This window comes from Stigmatopora argus, chromosome 16 (assembly GCF_051989625.1).
Source record: "Stigmatopora argus isolate UIUO_Sarg chromosome 16, RoL_Sarg_1.0, whole genome shotgun sequence".
Taxonomy (NCBI): Eukaryota; Metazoa; Chordata; class Actinopteri; order Syngnathiformes; family Syngnathidae; genus Stigmatopora; species Stigmatopora argus.
The window spans coordinates 10,438,138-10,459,286 of NC_135402.1; the positions used below are offsets into that span (position 1 = coordinate 10,438,138).

A 21,149-nucleotide genomic window follows, 5' to 3' on the forward strand; every position below is an offset into this window, starting at 1 on the left:
TAATCAGGACAATTAATACAATGAATGGATATATCATGTTTCTTTTTTCACTTGACATAAATATTAGCCAGCGAAAACTTGTATTTTGCCTGTAACCATTTTGTTTTACTCCGTCAATCTGTTCGATGTCAAAATTTTAATTGAAAGCCGCAAACTACTCTGAAGACATTTTACAATACAGAAGGGTGATAAAATTCCATGTAGTAGGAGCAAATGTTACCACTCAAAACGCTAGTTTGCATCTGTTACGCAAGGTAAGCCTACTTGATATAAAATGCTGCTGCACTGTGAACCATTTTGGTGCAATAGTAAGCTTCTGCAGAATTTACATATAGAATATTACAAATTACAGCAACATTCTACCCCCCTTTTGTATTGGACTGCCAATTACACCTTGTATACATTTTAATGCATGCATTTACATGGAGGTCACCTGCTTCTGAAAAATTTTGTTTGTAGAGTTTAGGTTGTCAAAATTTCCGGATGAATGAGGAAGTGTGAATTTAAAGTCATTTTGAGATTATAAAATGAAAAACATGGGCTCAATGTTAAAATTTGTGAGTCTGGTTTGTTGATTGCAAAGGTTAATAAGTACAGTAATACCTTGAGATACGAGCTTAATGCGACCCGGGACCGAGCTCCAGTGTCATAATGCCTGAAACAGACTTAAACTTAAATAATGTAGTTTATCAATACAGTGCTGCCTCTACTTACAAATGCTTCTACCCAATAAATTTTCAGGTTACGAAACACATCGATAAGTAAATTACTGTTCCAAGATACAAAAAGCTCTCCAATTTACCAAAGATCAAGCAGATACAGTAATACCTTAAGATATGTGCTTAATGCGTTCCGGGACTGAGCTCGCATGTCGATTTACCAGTATCTCAAATCGACTTTTTCCATAGAAATGAGCGAAATACAAATTAATTTGTTCCCGCCCTCTGAAAAAACACAAAAAAACAGATATTACAATGGAAAAACATTTTTATTGGTTCTAATTTACCCTCTACTAAGAGTAACAAATAATTCTCTAGTGGTTATGATGTTCAATACCAAAATGAGACGTTATTCAGTAAAACGCGGAGCGTGTGGAGGTGAGCGAGAGGTATAGGAACATGCTCGTAACAATAACAAACTTTAAATTTTACTTAAATGAACTTAGATTACAATACAGACACTTAAAAATAAGTTTTAATCTTACCTTACACTAACTTAACTCTAATTTTATTTTTATTTTTTTTACTGTTCTTCCGGCTTGGCTTTTTTTGCATCGCTTCGACCTTCACTTTTAGCCGGAGTTTTTAAAAGGAACCTGTTAGGGCTAGTCCTAAAATCAAAATAATCTGCAAGCAGAGTAGGCATCAAGACGGAATAGTTTTAACTCCATCGGCCGATCAGGAGTGGTAAAATGGCAGGCTGCTTTCGAAGATGGACGCTGCTCGCTCGCTTCTTTGTCCTTTGTCTCGGACAGAGCATAACGTCCATCCTGTAGCTCCCCCCACCAAATACACAACTCCTGAGGGCTGGGAGGGCTTTTATTGAAGGTAGGCGGGAACAACAAAAGGGTAGTTGCTATATACAAAATGATGACAGGCCTTGTGACCAGTAGGTTTCAGTAAAATTCTATTCTAGTAGCTAAAAGGATTAAAGAATACAAGAGAAATACATTCCATATTTCACAGAACCTATCTAGGGTTGTTTACTTTGCAACGCTCCGCCCTTTGCTCGTAGATATCTTTACACGAGGGAGATGCGGTGAGAAAGACGCTGTTATCATAAGCAGCCTCAGGCATCTTGGCCTGGCTGTCTCGTATGCTCGTATCTCAAAATTTGCCTCGTATCTCAAGGCAAATATGTGCTCGGAAGTGTACTCGTATCTCAAATTTCTCGTATGTTGGGGCACTCGTATGTCAATGTATTACTGTACATTTTAATATCTGTGAATGTTGCACTAAATGTTATATTCTTTAGAGAGTGTGGAAAATGAATTGTTTTTATTTTGTAACTTGGGCTTATCACCAAAATGCTGCCATCTACTGCCCACTGTGCGACACTAGAATTCTTTGCAAGTTTAAACAAAATTGAATGAATCAGCCTAAGACCCTCCCCAAAGATCCCCCACGTAACGATTATAGTTATCTAAGGCAGTGAATGAGCTCACGTTATATTTTTCGAAGTAGGAATTAATCTGGGCACAGGTTTTGTGATTTCATTTTTTGCATGTGCGTGCAGTGTGAACTCACTGTCTCTGGGTTCATGAGGGGAGTCAGTCTTGACAGGGGTAGGGTCACTCCAGGAGCGGCTGAAACTCTTCGATCTACGCTCAGCAAACGCTATTACAGGCGGGGAGAGATCGTCACACACGCGTGTGCGCGAACGCACACATACGGGTGCGTGCACACTAGACGATCGACACACGACCTGAGACGTACAGAGACGAATGCGGCTACATGTCCACTTGGAAAACACACAAACGGACGAAAGCCACACCAAATTCATCCAAGCGTGTTTTTTAAGGCGCCCAGAACAGGACAAAACTCTTGGCCTAAACTAGTGATGTCAAACTTTTTGTTGCGGGACACATAATAGTTAAAGGTTTCTTAAAAGGGCAATTATTAGAATAAAAATAGGGCTGCCATGTTTAATCAAAAACTAACTCATTATCAAATGAAATTACTATTTCAATCGTCAATAGACATTGCTCAGCACAATATTGCATTTTTAAATTCTTTACCATATAATTTTACAATTTCTAATTAAGAAATAATACGTGTAACTATCATTTATTTGTTTATTTTTCATCCATTCATTCATTCATTCATTATCCAAAATGCTTATCCTCACAAACTATGAACCTCAGGCGGGGGACAACCTGAATCACTGGCCAGCTAATCGCAGACGCACACTTTGATAGTGGTATGTCCTTGTACAAAAGAATATTTGTACAAGAAAAGAAACGGTGGTCACCATGTTCCTTGTGCGCCGAAAAACCCTTGAAGAAAGAAGCTCCTTCTTTTGCCCCTATGGCGCCCCCTGAAGACTCCATGGATGCCTCTCGAACCTCACGAAGAGGACTTGGACTAAAGCTCCCAATAACTTTTTTTAAAAATTATTATTTCAAGCGGAGAGGAACTATTTTCACTGTGAGTACATTACTTAAAGTATTTACATTTTTTCATTTTTAGACCATCTTTAGATATTAATACATTATAGGATTTTCATATGCATTAAACTGTAATATTTAATAAATGCACATCTTGATAATTGTACTTGTATTTTTGTATAGGTGCGTAAAATGTAATATTTTACTAACAATAGAGGGGATGCTACTTCGTGGTTTTTAGTTATCGCGGCCATATCTAGTCTACATTATCCGTGATATTTGTGGGATTACTGTACTTTTAATTATTTAGTTTAAAAAAATGAAAAAACAGGGAAAATGTAAATATTCTGTTTATTTTTCAATTGTTTAAAACATATTTTTAAAGGGGAAAGCAGTAAATTTTCTCTCAGTTCTGAAGTTAATGTTTTACTCTCATCGGCCACACAAAATGTAGTGCTGGTCAGATCTCATGTGTTTGACACTGATGGCCTAAACCAGGGGTAGGGAACCTATGGCTCGGGAGCCACATGTGGGTCTTTTGATGGGTGCAAATGGTTCTCCACTAACATTAGTCTGTTCTTCAATGCATAATGTCATTGATCCACATTGATTAGCAACAGCGTAACAATGTTGTCAAAAGAATTCGAGATTTTTTCGTACTTTAAAAGTGTTGAAATGACAAAAAAATGCACATATTTTCATGTATGGTTTCTTTTCAATTCTGAGTCAAAAAAGCAAATGTTACCGGACATCCCGTTTGAATTATTTTCTAAGAAATGAGAGATGTTGCCATTAGATGGCGCTAATCTTGATCAGAAGGACCAAGTCGTACTGTAACCTTCTTTAGGACAATCCATAGTAAAACTGGCTTGCACTAAATAAGATAGGCAAATTTGGTGTGATGTTGTTGGGTTTTAACAGTATTTTTCTTTCTTTAAAAAAAAAACTTCAACAGCAAATTCAACACTAACTTCAACCACACGGAACCTTTGAAAATATGAAGAAACCTTCAAACTCTCAAATCAGCCCATAAACAAATATCTATAGTGAAATCACAGTAAAAGAGAGTCATTTCCTCAAAGACACACGCACACAAACCCTGGAAATCCGGAAATCTCCAAACAACACTCGCATGCTCACAAATGCCATACAAGTGGTGAACAGCAAAAATAAACGCACATGGATGAAGGCGGGGTGAACAGCACTCAGAAATTATGCATTAAGCACACATCGACTCACGTAAACATCTGACTCACTCTGTGCTTTCATCCTTCTGCTGCCCACCATACGAAGATGCTTCCGGAAGTTCCTTTTGGGGACGACGGAGGAGGAAGAGGCAGTCAAATGTAAGGACGGCATGAAGTGAAGGCGAAGAAGGTGGGTGAGGAAAAACAAAGGGTTGAAAGACAAAAACAAGACATTATTAGAGGCAATGTTCGTTTCAGTGTGGGCAGTAAAGAGCAGTTGACTCATTAATGAAAGCAACCAGCAAACACATTCTATACAAAGAATCACTTGAGAGAACTCACCAAAGTACCGTATTTTCTCGCAAATAAGCCGCACCCTTAAAATTGCCTTAAAATGCTTGAATTTTACAATTTCTCGCATGTAAGCTGCCCCCTGATTCACAATATTCACCTCCATATTCATGGTTTTAATAGTGGGTACAAATGTGTTACTTTGAAGGTAAAATCTTAAGAAAAATTATCGCACATGGTATTTCTGAGATACTGATACTAAAGGACTGTCTGCTGGATTGCACATTCCGAAAGGGTGCTGCCTGCACGTGGAAGATTTAAAAAAGGAAGTTATTATCAGAGGGGGGGACATGGAAAAGCAATGTATTCATTCACATGTAGGATTTTCAGAAAAATAATATAGGCACAAAAAACAAATATGGATACATACAGAAAAAAAACAGTTTTATACTAATTCATCTAGTAATGGTTGTTTTCTTACTGCAAAACAGAAAATAACCAACAAATAGTAAATGATAATTTGCCGACATCTATTGTTGAAGAAGAGTATAGCAAAGCTGTAAGTGCGCATATAAGCCATACCCTTGATTCAGTCATCATTTTTTTTAGTTACAAATACGGCTTATATGCGCGAAAATACGGTAATTACCATTTTTCCCCTAGTGCATAGTCTAGGCTGCATGTCTATATTTGTTTAGAGGCTAAGAGGGTCTTTTTCACCCTTCTTTTTCATATTCTGAAGAAGTGTTATGTCTATACACTCGTCGACCTTTGGCCCTTTTGGCTCCGCTCATGCTGATCAAGTGTCTTGTTAGTATTGTCACTTTTGAGTAGCTAGACACACTCATGTCCTACTTCCTTATTTAATGTGTTTGCTTTTTAAAACCGATGTTCCTTTTTTTAGCAAGTCGAAATAAACATTTCAAAGTATAGCCTGGGGTTGGTATCATGCAGTTGTTCTTGGGCCCCTGAGTGTGGGGACTGTTTAATTGCCAAGACTAGCTGGCCATAGGAAACAACTCCATATTTGAAGTTTCTTCTAAACCAGAGGTCTCCAAACCGGTCCTGGAGGGCCGCTGTGGGTGCAGGTTTTTGTTCCAACCGATCCAACACAAACAGTCTAACCAATGAGGTTTCTGCTGAAAAAAAGAAGCACCTGGCTGCAATCCACTGATTGCACTTCTAGGATACCAGATTGGTGGAAAGGTTTCCTCTTACTGGTTGGAACGAAAACCTGCACCCACTGCGGCCCTTTCTGGAATAGTTTGGGGACCACTGTTCTAAACTGAAAAACGCCCAGTAATATTCAAATTAACGCCCACTTTTACCTGCTGGAAAGGATATATAAACTGGAGTCAGATATCGAAGAGTGTGTACTCCTTGCAAAAAAGCCCAATTGATTTATTAAAACGCACCCTTAGATCTCAGTCTGTCTTCCAAATCCTCCAGAATAGAAAACGAGCACGTGGCGTTGAAGGAACAAGGTCAAGAGACAACGCTAACAGAAGCTAAAAGCTTTAGCTAAAAAAAAAAATATCAGCATGGAAGGAAACATTATAAAGAAAAAAAGGAGTCTGAGTGGAGGAAGAGTGGGAGAGGATGAGTTGTCTGTTTTGGTTTTGTTTTCAATCGTCGTGTTTCTTGCTTTTGGTTGCCACCCATTTCTAAGCAATAATGGTATATATATTTTACTTTTACCGTATACAGACGCTCCCCTACTTACGAACGAGTTAGGTTCCGAGCGATTGTTCATAAGTTGAATTTGTTTGTAAGTTGATTCAGTGCTATATTTTGTATTATAATTTATGTTTAACGCCTATATAAGTATATTGAAGGTTTATACAAGTGCATTTGTATGTTCAAGGCTTGTATAAGTAACACGCATTGGTTTGTACTGAAAAAAACATTTAATAAAATGGAGAGAATATGTACAGTACTGTATAGAGAGAGAGAGATTTATGTATTAGAAACTGGCCGAAAGAAGCGATCTAACGACGATTGCACAGTTTTCTTCTTTTTTTCATCATAAATGATGCGGTAGCACTGTATGGCAACATTCAATTGATTTGCAAACTTTGTGCAACGTTCAATATTTGGGTCCTGCTGCTTGATCTTTCTGTTTATAAATGGTACTGACGGTCGAACGATTCAAGTTGTATGCCCGTGCAACGCTCACCACTCTCACGCGTATCAAGCTTCGTTATTATTGCCACTTGTTTCAAATGAAATGGCTTGCCTCTTCCTTGCACCTCCCTCGAAGCATTTCGCTTTTCACCAACCATATTGAATAATGGCTGCACGAGATATTTCATGATAAAAATGAAAAAGGTTCTTTGCGCACTGGAGATACGTCATGCACTTACGCAAGTTAGGCGTGCCCTTTACTTTTAGGGTTGGCGAAGTTGTTCAGAATTGACACTGAAAATGAAGACCAACTAATTGGCTGCATTAAGGGCATTAGACTTCCTATTTAAATTGACATTTTGAACGGCGACTGATGTTAATGAGTGGTTGACTTTTTTTTTACCATCGAACACAACACATTAGCTAATGGCTTCGGTAGTGATTGGGAGTGAAATTGAGAGTTTGTCAAACAGCATTTTGTTGTTGTTTAGGTTATAGTTATCTGAATATCTCTCAATATGTTACATGGACAGTTCCCTGTTATGCTGTTATTCTCCATTTTTACTGTTATTCAAAATGGAACCAACTACAGTAATACCTTGACATACGAGTGCCTCGACATACGAGCAATTTGAGATACGAGTAAAATTTCGAGCAAACATTTATCTTGAGATACCAAGACAACCAATATACGAGCATACAGCAGACGCGAGTGGCTGCTCTTAAGAACATCATGGGCACTGTCTTTCTGGTCGCAACTCCCTCGTGTAATGTCTCTACGAGCACTGGGCGGAGCGTTGCATTAGTCAGTGCGAGTGGCGGAGCTTGTTCGCTAATATGAGAGGAGTACTACTTCCCGGGCAAGTTGACAAGTGGTCGTGCGTTATCCTATTGTGAGGACATTTGTGTGCATCATTTTGGGAATATTTCGAAGGGAAGACAAAAGCAAAAAACCCTCGATAGTGTGCATCTGAAAGTCAGGGTGGAGGCGGGGCAAATAGAGCCAAGCCGGGAGAAGAAAGGTATCAAAATTTAAAACAAAATTACAATTAAGTTTAGTATAAAATTAGATTAAACTTATTAAACACATTTTAATACTATTAAAACACTATTTATTTGTTACTTTGTTAATAGATGGCGAATTAGAACAAATAAAAATGGCTTTCCAATACAATATCCTGTTTTTGGTGTTTTTTCAGAGGGTTGGAATGAATTAATTTGTTTTTAGTTCATTTCTATGGGAAACGTTCATTTGAGTTACAAGTAAATCGACATACGAGCTTAGTCCCGGAACGCATTAAGCTCGTATCTCGAGGTACCACTGTATTTTTATGATCTCTTTCTCAAGTGATATTCTTTTAATATATTTTAGTGAGATGTAGTCCAACGTCTTCCATCCTTCTGGTCTCGACATTGCTAAAACTGACAGATGTTGCTATTATGCCTTGCTTGCCTGTTGCCAGGTTTGAAAAGGACTTATTCAAGAAAATATGCTTTAAAAAAAACACTTTTCACGCTATACAGGTCGTTTAGGCAACAACACACTACATCAATAGACACTGGTGGAAGGCAAAGTGATATAAACGCATGCTGTAATAACAGCATGATAAAGCGACTGCAGATTGTTGTTAAAGTGTCTTTGTTGTTTAGAACTTTGGTTAAAAATGACCTCATTATACTCGTCAGAAATAGTTTGACACATGCACGGCAACATGCTGACACGCTTTTATGAAAGGTGTCTTTTATCACAGAGATCTCTCTGCTAAGTTCCATGTGGTTTTATTCTCTCTTTTTATAAAAAAGCTCCATCAATCTCTGTCAACCTGCGACGTCTGTGACTCAGAGAAAATTATTATTGAATCTCCTCCCTTTTAGTATTCAAGAAATAGAATACTGTTGCTAGTGTGGTATTGCTTAATTTTTGCACATAAACAATAATCTGTTGGTCAATAAACAAAAACAAGCTGCTTTAGTTTATACTTTTCTCAGTATAGAATTGTTCCAGTTGAAAAATCAATATTAAAAATGTTTCAAACAGGAAAAACTGCTAGTAGTGAATTGAAATACAAGTCGAGAGGAGTACTAAAGGGGCACAAAAATCTGCCAAGATGTTATAGATCTTAACATTTACTGTGTCATTAAAACGTCACTCTTAATATATGTATGTCTATATACAGCTGACTTTTCATAAAAGTCCATGTCTGAATATATTTTATGACTGCAGATGAGGTCATTTCAAAACCAATTTTCATAAAATTGAATGAAAATGCTCTCACAAAGATCTGTCCTGAGCCAAAAATGCTCAGGAGAGAAATGAACTGCTAACTAATTTGGATGTGCCCCAAATTGAATGGATTTGTTCTTGTCCAATGTTACACCCATCCAAGATGGCAATAATTAGTTAACAAGCATGCAAGAGGCAATGAAAAAAATATGCAAAAAGGTCACTTTGTAGAACATCTTTAGCAGAGCCAATTAAAACATGGCACATCTAAAGTATATTTAGAAGAGTGAGGCGTCTTATTGTTCTCAATACTGATGAAGTAAAAGACATGTATTCGCAGAGTTTTTAGTGTTCACGAAAGTTATTTGTGAACACTCATTTTGAACAGACAACGCACGTCCAAACTGGAATTGAGAACCAGGCTCTGGGTGTCAAGTGGCCATCTGCCCCGCGTGTCACACAGCATCTGAGCCTGAATCTTAAGGACGTCAATGTCACCTCCTGGCAAAGTGTTTCTGGAGTTATTCAATGTGTCAATTTGTTCCAGTCGCTCCAGTTATTGCCCAGAGATAAAACTTTAGAAGTCATTGGATTGGCAATGACAGGCTCACTACATACTGCGTGGGTTTCTTCCGTGTACTCCGGTTTCCTCCCACATTCCAAAAACATGCATGGTAGGCTGATTGGAGACTCTACATTACCCCTTGGTATTGTTAGACAAGATAAGACATAGTTTACCAAAATTGTTAGATGTTAAGTTTTAGCAGTATGCATGAACCGGAGTCAGCTGGGATAGGCTCCAGCACCCCCCACAACCCTAATGAGGGTGTATATATATATATATATATATATATATATATATATATATATATATATATATATATATATATATATATATATATATATATATATATATATATGTATATATGTATATATGTATATATATATATATATATATATATATATATATATATATATATATATATATATATATATATATATATATATATATATACATACATATATACATATACTCATACATAAACATATTCCTTTTTCATTGTATATTCTTTGGCTGGTTTGACTTATCTTCCAAAAAATACGGTGCATAATTGATTTAGAAAACAAACAAAATGTAGGAACTAAGTCTGAATTGGACAGACTTTGAGAATGACTTGGATACTTATCCTCACTCTTTTATGGGCCACGAAGTCAACCCTTGTTATACCCCAGTGCGACTTAAATATATATATTTTTCCTTTTCATTGGGTATATTTTGACTGCTGCGCCTTATGTTCAGGTGTGACTTATAGCCTGGGAAAAAAGTCTGGTTCATAAAAACGACAACAGTGTGACAGCATTCCTAGAGCATCACCCTCTTTCTCTCTTGGCCTAAGTCAGATTAGGACTCAGAGTATCAGAGCCAACGGACAAGCACAAACAGTGCTAAAGTAAAGCCTGATGGGACATTTTGTACCTCAGGTACACTTTGGCTGAATCCTGTTCTCTCTCCTTTTTCTTGAGCCAAATCGCCGAAAAGTCCTGCCAGGACGTGTCACAGTATTGAAAGGATAAGAGAGGGAGAAGCCGATTCAGTAAGGGGGGGTTAAGAGCGCAATTGTGGGGTGATGCCTCTCAAGTGTCATCTCTAGGTTCCAACTTATTTTTTCTTCGCATGGTTTGAAATAATGTAACACTGACGTGTTTGTTGACACACGTACCATTAGAAACGTAATGATTAAATCTGAACAGTTGGATTAAAGTTTCTTCTAATTGGCAACTGAGGGTCACTTGAAATGCCCAACAGGGAGGCATATTTAAAGCTATTTTCAGACAACGTGCTGCTTCAGAACTACTATCTGGTTCTGAAAATGCATCACTATCATTGTTCAACATATTCTTTCTGACATGATTAGCAGTTTTTCAATGTAGCCACCGTGCAAGAGGAAAATAGTTGGGGCTAGTGGATAGGCAAGCCAGGCAGTCGCTCGGACCCTGCCCAATACAGGGCCCTTCCCAAGGGCGTGCAAAATGCACTCCCGATAAATGAGAAGAATGGGCCATTTAAAAGGAGAGCGCAGTTTTTGGACCTGATATATAATTCCTTTATTTAAATTAATGTGTGGGGAAAAAGGACATTTTTGCAGAGGGCACAGGCCCCCCCACTGATTACTGTATTTTCCGGACTATAAGCTGGACTTTTTTTTCATCGTTTGGCTGGCCCTTCAAATAATACTCAAGTGCGACTTAGTATATGTTTGTATTTTCCCTCTTGACCACTAAAAGCGTATTATGTTGTTCTTGTTGTTGTTTTTAAGGCTATAGATTCACCCCAAAAATTGTAAATGTTATGTTAATGTCCATTTAACTATTTTTACTTTAGAGTATGTTTCTTCTTGGTTTCTGCTCAAATAAAAACATTGCCGTCCCTAAAATGTGGCCCTAACTCCAGTGCGACTTACATATACCTTTTTCCTCATTGTGCATTTTATGGCTGGTGCGACTTATAGTCCGATGAATACGGTACTAGCTTGGAGCTCCAAGAGACTATTGCAACACCATTGCCCCTTCATTCACTCACATTCACTCACTCACTCACTGACTCACTCGCTTACGACCTACGATAATGTATAATTTTTCTCAGCAATTAGGTTGAGCAAGGAGAGCAGCTCTCATGTTAGTTTGCATTTACTTGAGCAAAGAGTAATTGGAAGACAGCTGAGCACAATGAAATGTTAGACTTGGTACTGTTAAATGCATTAAGTTCAATTGGTTATGTTTGTTTGGTTATATTTTTAAGAACAAACTTTTTGAATATTTATATTTTTCAAAATATTCATTCTACTGTTGCTTTATGTATACTCTATACACTATTACCGTGCAACTCAACAAATAACAATATTGTTGAAACTAAGATAATAACAGAAAATAGCTCAATTCAACAAATTGAAGCCTATATATGCACACAGGTCTTATGTATGTACAGATACAGATATGTAGGTACATAAATGTTAATACACAATAAGAAATAATAAAAACTAAAAAGCAAGAATTGATCTTGTGAGAATGTACTTTGTTCTTGATATTCTTATCAAGACAAACCAAAACCACAAAATATTTTCTAACCCTTATGTCCTATATTTGGACAGAATAACAAACCACGTCTTGTTAAATGAGCCAATCAAACAAGTGGAAAACTGTGTGAATTTTAGATTATTTTTCTTGACAATATATGTGTATATGCCACAATTAGAGTATTTTTCACACTTCTTAAACATCAGAAATCAATGGTCAGTAGTTAGCAGAAGTCAACAAAGCAGGCCGACTGGTAATTCTCGAGAATAAGCAACAGCAGTTAAGAAACTCAAACAAAAAGGGTATATACTCACGATATCCTGCGATGTTTTTGTCCCGATTGTAATTAGCGTGCAAGCAGAGGAGGGACAGAAAAAACAGGACAGTGACCAGGAAGCATTGACTATAAGAAAAAAAAATATTCAGGAAAAGCAGACAGAGAATGAGAATATTTTTGACCTTCCTCAACAAAACTATCGGTCTTAAATTTACCTCAAGAGGCCTTGAAATGATAATAATAACATAGCTATGATACTAAGAGAAAATCTTGCATTTTGTTCCATGTGTGTCAAACTACATTAGAAACGTGTCACGGGAAGCTGTGAAAAGCACACCTAAATGCCCGATAGAATTTGAAACAAATTCTACAATATAATCATATTAACATTTTAAAGGACATTTACTGTGATGGGTCACATTCCCTGGGCAAGCTTTAAGGGGTTGCAATATCTTATTACTGTGTGCTAAAATTAAAGTCTCTGGCAAGCGGAGTGGTGCATCCATCTATAAGCTCCCATAAAAATGACACTCTGGTAATGTAAGGCTGTACTCAGTATCATAACATTTACATTACAAGTGTGATATATGGCTCCCCCTGATGAGTCATCACCTTATCGTCGTGGTGGGAGTTGTGTGTCCCAATGATCATAGGAGCTATGTTGTCTAGGGCTTTGTGCCCTTGATAAGGGAACCCATGGAAAACTGGTCTGAGGTGAGGGACCAGACAAAGAATGACTCAGAAGACCACCTGTGATGAGTTACATTATTGAATGTTGTTTTCCAACGCGGGTCAGCGGGGCCCACTCTGGACCCAGGCCTGGAGGTGGGGCACAATGGTGAGCCCCTAGAGCCCAAAGAGGCTATAAAGGTTCCTCTTCCCATGGGCTCACAATCTGTGGAAGGGGCCAAAGAGGTCGAGTGTGGTAAAAGAAGGGATCCTTGGTGCTCCGATCCCCAGTTCCAGAAACTGGATCTTGGGATGTTGAATGTCACATCTCTGGTTGGGAAAGAGCCTGACCTAGGGCGCGGCGTTGAGAAGTTACCACTTGATGTAGTCGGCTCACCTCTACGCACAGCTTGGGCTCTGATACTACACTTCTTGTGGGGTGGGGGCGTTCAACACTCTTCCACTCTAGAGTCGCTCATGTTGGGAGGCGCCGAGCAGATGTGGGCATACTGCCCCACGACTTGATGCCTGTACATTGGGGTTCACCGCGGTAGACGAGAAGGTAGCACCCTTTGCCTTCGGGTGGAAGAACGGGACAAGACTGTTGTTTATGCGTAAGGACCAAACAGCAGCTCAGAGTACCCACACTTTTGGAGTCCTTGAAGGGGGAGTGCTCCTTCTAGGGAGTTCCTCATTCTTCTGGGGGACTTCAATGCTAATGTGGGCAATGACACCTGGAGGGGTGTGATTGGTTGGAAGGGCCCCCCTGATCAGAACCCGAGTGGTGTTCTATTGTTAGACTTCTACACTCGCTGTGGATTGACAATAATGAACCCTATGTTCAAGCATAAGGGTGCCCATATGTGGACTTGGCACCAGGAAATCCTAGGCTGCAGTTCAATGATTTACTTTGTGGTCGTATCATCGGACTTGTGGCTGCATGTCTTGGACACTTAGGTAAAGAGAGGGGGGAGCTATCAACCCTGGTGTTAAGGGGGTCTGGTTTGATGACCTTAATTTTGCATCCCTGCTTTTTGCAGATGATCTGTTTCGGTTGGCTTCGCAATCTTCAACTCTCACTAGAATGGTTCGCAACCGAGTGTGAAGCAGTTGGGATGAGAATTAGCACCTCCAGATCTGAGACCATGGTTCACAGTCGGATAAAGGTGGCATGCCCTCTCCGTGTCAGGGATGAGTTCTTTTGCCAAGTGGAGGAGTTTAAATATATTGGGGTCTTTTTCACGAGTGAGGAAAGAATGGAGCGGGAGATTGACAGGCGGATCGGGGGAGCATGTAAAATGATGTGGACTCTGCATCGGTCCGTCATGGTAAAGAAGTAGCTGAGCCGAAAGGCGAAGCTCTCTATTTACCGGTCGATCTACGTTCCTACCCTTATCTCGGGTCATGAGCTGTGGGTTGTGACCGAAAAAACACGATCCTGAATACAAACGGCTGAAATTAGTTTCATCCGCAGGGTGCCCAGACTCTCCCATAGAGATATGGTGAGAAGAACGGTCATCTAGGAGGGGCTCCAAGTAGAGTTAAATCGGGCATCTGATCAGGACGCCTCTTGGAAGCCTCCCTGGTGAGGTGTTTGGGGTACATCCCACTGGGAGGAGGCCACAGGATGCAGGACACGCTGGGGAGACTGTCTGCCAGCTAACCCATAAATGCCTTGGAATGTTCCCAAAAGAGGTAGATGAAGTGGCCCGGGAGAGGAAAGTTTGGGGTTCCCTGCTCAAGCTGCTGGCCCCGCTACCCGACCTCGGTTAACCGGAGGAAAATGAGATAAGGTGTGACATATGCATGTTTACGTGTGCTTCAAACACTCACGCCTGCATGGTGGTTGTAGCGGTTTGAAAGGAAAACATGTTTTCCTTTGGGAACCAGTTGGCATCATCTGCAATAAGAGGCAAAATGGTCAAAAGATGAAATGGAAAAAAATTGTCAAAAGCGAACAAACTAGTGATACAATAGTATTAAGAAGACATTATCTTTTAAATATGAAAGCACAAATGCGGCACCATCACTTCACAGTCCAACACTCCACAAATGGAGAGAGAGGAGACACACAGGAAGCGACAGCAGGGAAAGTAAAAAAAGGAGACAGAGTTAGAAATATGCAGGCTGAGACTGAGTTACATCAACATCAAACCATTAGTGTTCATCAAACCAGTGAAGAAAGAGATATTGAAAAGTTGGATCTTAATGATTTAAAACAAAAAAATGCACTATTTTTTCACCTGTGTGCTGTATATTCTGTAATTTCTCTAAATTATAAATTAAGGGTGGGAAGTTCTAGGTAGGTCATAATACTTTCCGATTTAAGATACAAAGCTCACCAGAACGATTGTCTCAGGATAATGCGATACAACAATTATTGATACATGGGTCAGAGAACCATTCTACGATATTGTACAATACAATAAATAGACAGAAACGGAAGCTCTTTTCATGAAAGGAGTTTATCATTAGTCGACATCTAATTCATTTGAACTGGGAGGGTGGCAGCGAATGAACATTTGTTCAAACATTGTCATCTCTACCAAACAGCTCATTAGCACGCCATCCAATTAGACTGGAAAGCCATTCTACACGCGCTTTGTGAACCTTCTAACCTCGCTTGGTTTTGTGTGGTGTGGTTTCAGATAACAGAGAAACTTTGGGAAAGTGCAATGTATTCTGTAAGATTTTCCTAAAGCCATTTCTTCACCGATCTGAAGCACTTAGCTCAATACAGGTTATGATGACATTTTGAGCCTATTCATGAATTATTTCTATTTTAGTAGTGCCTCTTCTCTTCTGTGTGTCCCCTGCCCCCTCACCTCTCTCCAGCCCAGTCACTCGGTCCACACTCCACATCCTCTCTAGCGGTCGGTGCTGCTTGCCTGGCTCTCGAGACGCGCTTTCTAGGTCCAGCGAGCCCTGGCTTCGAGAGGGAACGGTGCTGCAGGAGTCGCAGGCCAGGCCGCTGCATTCCCCCTCTCCTTTACTGCTGTCTCCCCAGCTCCGGATGTTGTGGGCACTGACAGAGGTCTGCAAAGGAGGCTGAGCCAACTGATGGTGGTGGTGGGAGTGGTGGTGTGCTGTATGGTGGGAATGAGACCCCGAGACGCTCGCGGCTTGTTGGTTGCCACTTCCGCTTGCCCCACAGGCCCCAGCGCTGCTTGAGGGTCCCATGTGGTGGTGGTGGTGGTTGCCATGGTGGTGGTGGCTGGCGCCATAGCTGCCTGCGCCACGATTGCCCCCGGTTTGGTGATACTGGGTCGGAGATGACGAGGAAGAGGAAGGGGAAGCGGAGGGTTGGATCGAGGCAGTGTGCCCACTGACACTACAGCCTTTGGTTCCCAACCCTCCACTCCCTGACCTCTCCTTTAAGACACAGAGTTCCAGGCTTTCCTTGCTACCCCGGCTGCCACTCATCAGCATGCCGTGCTGGGTGGTGATAGTGTAGACACGAGCGGGCTGCAGAGTGCACCCCACGCTCTTCTGCTTGTCCTCCTCCACCGAGAAGCTGCGTTCAAGGGATAGCCGCACTGGCTTACTGGAAACGGTGATGGATGAAGGTCGTTGATGGTGTAGACCCACAGTTGTTTTCACTATGATGTTCTCTGGGCTATCTTTGGAGTCCTTGTCAGTGCAGAAACGAAGGCGATTGCTGATGGGACCTGCAGTCTCGTTAGGCGATTCAGGGTCAGGATCCACCAAGGTTTCACACAGGAGATGAGCTAAGGGTTTAATGAGGGAAAGTAGGCCATTAATATAATCACCAACACAATATATCCAGGTCAAGTACACCGTGGCGCTGAAAAGAAGTTGAGTGTGACGAAGCATAATCGGAAAAGTCTGCGAAAGGAATAAGCAGTCTATCGAAGCCTTGCATTTCTACGGATGGCATAATGAATGCAATGGGGAACAAAATGACGGAAGTCAGGACGGCAAAGGCTGACCTGATCCGTTTCGGTTGTCAGGATGTGTATGTGACAGGTACTCCCCAAATGCTCGTGCTGCTCTGTGGACACACACACACATATAAAGTGATCAATTTATGGGGGTGTTGTAGGGTGAGGTGAGAAGCGCCGGAAGCAAAAAGGGTAGAGGAAGGGAGAAGGAAAAGCCAAATCCAAATTATAAACCTAATTGTCCTCCTTGTAGGCTCAGACCGCCCACAGATTAAGTTGCGGCTGTTTATCTGCGTATTTCAGGCAGCCTCATCGAAAGAGAACGTGGAGGAGGGCAGGGGGAACAAATTTAGGTAGATGATGTTTCAAAATGTCACCTCAGTTTACAGAGAGAGATGATAAATATTTAGTTTTTCACATTTCTACAAGAGTCACATGCGTTTGACTATATGTGGGCAGGACAAGTGGATGAAAAATCTTTTAGCATCACTAAAGCATTTTCTAAGTTACTCCTACAGCCAAAAGTACTGAAGCTCAAACTTTATCCTTCAACCTGAAAGGGCAGTTGAAATCTCTTGAATTCAGAACTGTTTCACCGTCTTTCGGGTATGGTTTAGTGTAGTTGTTAGATTTTTGTCATCCAAACTGAAGGCTGGAGAATCATCAATTGTCCCTTGGCAATATGGAATTATTTCTTTAGCAAGATACTGAATATATGAGTTTGAGTTGTAGAAGCACTATAGCTGTCTGTCATGAGGTCAAAGAGTAGCCTACTCTCCAATAGAGATGACAAAAAGCTGCATCTACATCAACAATATCCACAAAGATATCCTTATTTAGCCTTTACACTGTAAACAGTACAGTACGAGCACCCCTACATACGAGCATTTCGAGATACGAGTAAAATTTCGAGCAAATAATTATCTCTAGATACGAGAAAAATTTCAAGATGCTAGAAAGCCTGGTGGCCAAGACATAAGTGGCTGTTTATCATTTTAGCGCATGCTTTTTGCCGCATCTCTTTCGTGTATAACAGATATCTACGAGCACTGGGCGGAGCGTTGCATTTTTTTTCAGTGTTTTTTTTCGTCACTCAGCGCGAATGCCGGAGCGATCGCTAATACGAGGTATATATTACTTCTCGTTGGCTGCTCATAAGAACATCAGGGGCACTGGCTCCGCAACTCCTCGTGTAATATCTCTGGTTGCAACTCACTCTTTGTAATGTCTCTGGTCGCAACTACCTCTTTGTAATGTATACTGGGTGGAGTGTTGCATTTTTTTCAGTGTTCATTTCTCTCACATGCCAACAAGATCTCTGTCAGGCAATCACAACAATAGTGCAGCTAGAGTCAAAGTTCACATCTAAACTGTGCTACACTGCTGCAAAAAGGTGTAAATGAAGGTGGTTCATATTTGGGCATACTTCACAGAAGAAACCGGAAAGAGAATGATAAAAGCGTGCTCTCCACTGTCACTTTAGAAAAGGTCCCATAATTCCGCTTTAGATTTATCCAAGAGCGACATGTTTGGTACTTGTAGTTTAAGAGATGACACTACCATCTAGCATGACATGAAACAAAGAAAAGAACAGAAGGAAACATCATTCACTCGCGGGATATGTAAAACTGCAATACAAATACTAATAGACAAAAAACAGTCTGTGATTGTGATGGGGAATTAAAAGAGGAAATGAGAAAACTGGCTATGACTCTGAGTATATTAATATTAATTACTCCCACTAGGAACTAATCAGAAATTCCCCTCTAATTATATATTTGTTGGAAAACTTAGCAGCTTCCATAAAATGTTCTGATTTGAACATCGCCAAGCAAGGATCCGATCAATTTTGATGTGGATTTACTGCAAATTCAGGTGAAGATTTTTGAAACTCTACATCTAATCATCTTTATTGCCCAGGTACAGTTTTTCCCAACCTTTGCAACGGTACAGTCTGCATGTAGCAATATGAAATCTTATAAAGGGGTTTACAGGGCACTTCACACTTGGAGCAGGTCAAAAGCAATGTTCCTCGCCTAACCTCGCATGCAGCAGCAGAGGCAAGGAAAAATTAAAGAAAAAACATTAAGCAAATCCAAAACTCAATGTAGGATCGCCATTTGGCCAGATTCTTTAGATTCCTTCAGAAACACTAAGAGAAAAGAACATTCAGCACTGACGATTCCCAACCCCAGTTACCTTGTCTAAGGCCATATTTATACAAAGTCTATAGTTTGCTTTATTTAGTCTGGACCAAAATACAAAACATCTGCTGCGGCTGACCACTATGTTGCTCCCCATGTGCGGTCGATTGGTCGCTGGTCTTTTGGTCGCGGTCTTTTGGTCGCCCGGACCGCGACAACGGGCGACCAAAAAAACGGCGACCAATAGACCGACGACCAAAAGACCGGCGACAAAACAAGGTAAAACAACACGGTCTACGCATCAATAAAAGCCAACAATGGCCATGAGCAGTTTCACTGAGCCGACGTGTGAGTGTATTAGAGTTTGTATGTACATGAGTTGTCCCCTTAGGAAGGTACGTCAGTCAGGGTCTTAACAAGTTCTCCAACAAAAAACAATAAAAGTCCGGGAAATTTGGAGCTTTTCTTTAGCCTAAAAATTAATAGGGCATTAAGTATGACCAAATAGTAATTTGCAGTTTGTATTTAGGGAATTTGAGCAACGATTTAAATGGTAATTATCAATAACCTTCCGGGCGACCAAAAGACCGGCGACCAAAAGATCGGCACCCAATCGACCGTGTACCTTGCTCCCGATCATGCATGATCAATAGGCAAGTGAGAAAATAGAGTCAAAGCGCTATATAGTTCTCAACCCATTAACCTCTTTAAATAGAAACTGCAATGTGCCACTATGAACTTCTTACACAAGTGTCCAAAAACTGAATCCAGGGGGGAAAAACCTCGATTAATGTCTGCTGATTTTATGCTATAGACTGTAGTCCTCAATGAAAAAGACAACTATTGATTTGTATTTAGTGCCTTTCCAGCATTACTCATCCTTAGCAGACCATTTGTTTGCGAAGGAAAATTAGCAAGAACTGGCATCAGCAAGTACAGAGTGACTAATTAGTTTGCTGCAAGCCAAAAGATCTTTTTTTCTAAAAAAAACAAATTCTAAAATAATTGTAAACATGTATACTTTTTAATTTTGCATTGTAGCAAATGGCCTTTTGCCTCAGAATTATTATAACAATTCTCTGAGGTCGTCAACCTTCCCTTCTCTCACAAGCGTTATACAAATTCAAATTTGATGGGTTCTGTCCTTTAATCTCCTGGTTATATTTTCTCTCACTCTCTTTCTCTCTCCTCCATCTTCTACTAAGGACAATGTGAGTGAACAAAGACGCTTTACATGGTTAAATAAATCAAGCTCAAATATGAACCAACAGTGAACGCCTACAAGAAGTTAAATGAATCCTTTTAGACACATTAAAAGTTTTGCTTCAGGGACTGGAAGAGAAGTTAAAGGTTTTCCACTCCCTCCAGAATAGTAATTAAACACTCGAAGAAAATGGTTCAAATGACTCCATTTACATTTCACGATCCAAATGACCCAAATTCTATGGATTGGCAAAACTACCATATGTTCCGGACGATAAGTCCCACTTTGGCTGGGCCTGCGACTAATTCGCAAGTTCGACCTATCTGTTTTTTTCTTCTTTCTGATCACTGACAGGCTTTCATGTTGTTGTATTGTACGTATTGTTCTCGGTTTCTAATCAAATAAAATTTGCGCTTCCAAAAATGTGACATATATTCCAAGCAGTTTGGTGAAAAAAGGTCGACTGTTGGAGCAATCATTAGAAAATGGAAAAAGCTAAACTTGACAGTCATTCTTAATCGGTGTGAAGCTCCATGCAAGATATCACCTTGTGGTGTCTCAAAGATCCTAAGAAAGGTGAGGAATCAGCCCAGAACTACACGAGAGTTCTTGGTCAATGACCCAAAAGAAGTGGGACAACTATTTCTAAGGTGACTCTTGGTAATACACTAAGACAAGGGTGTCAGACTCGGGTTGTTTCGCGGGGCGCGTTAACGTCAACTCGATTTCACGTGGGCCGGACCATTTTAGATATATTTAGATTTTTTTAAATAAATGGATTAAAAGAACTGTTTTCAAATCCCTGAATATTCAGTTTTTTATAGATCTAAAACAATGTTTATTTTAGCTTTTTTTAAATATATTTTTAGATTTTACAAAATGATTTTTGAACGAAAAACACGGAAAAAAATGATTACAAAAATTACAATTATTGATTTAAAAGGGG

At 40.0% G+C, this 21,149-nt stretch overlaps 1 protein-coding gene across 1 annotated transcript in view; it reads right to left on the reverse strand.

Annotated features, from left to right (window-relative positions):
• nsmfa (NMDA receptor synaptonuclear signaling and neuronal migration factor a) overlaps positions 1-21,149 on the reverse strand; it is a 45,193-nt gene that overhangs the window by 15,226 nt on the left and 8,818 nt on the right. Inside the window, 5 exon segments of the mRNA XM_077623322.1 lie at positions 2,247-2,336; positions 4,363-4,415; positions 14,781-14,853; positions 15,779-16,681; positions 16,904-16,965. Coding sequence (XP_077479448.1) covers positions 2,247-2,336; positions 4,363-4,415; positions 14,781-14,853; positions 15,779-16,681; positions 16,904-16,965 — 1,181 coding nt within the window.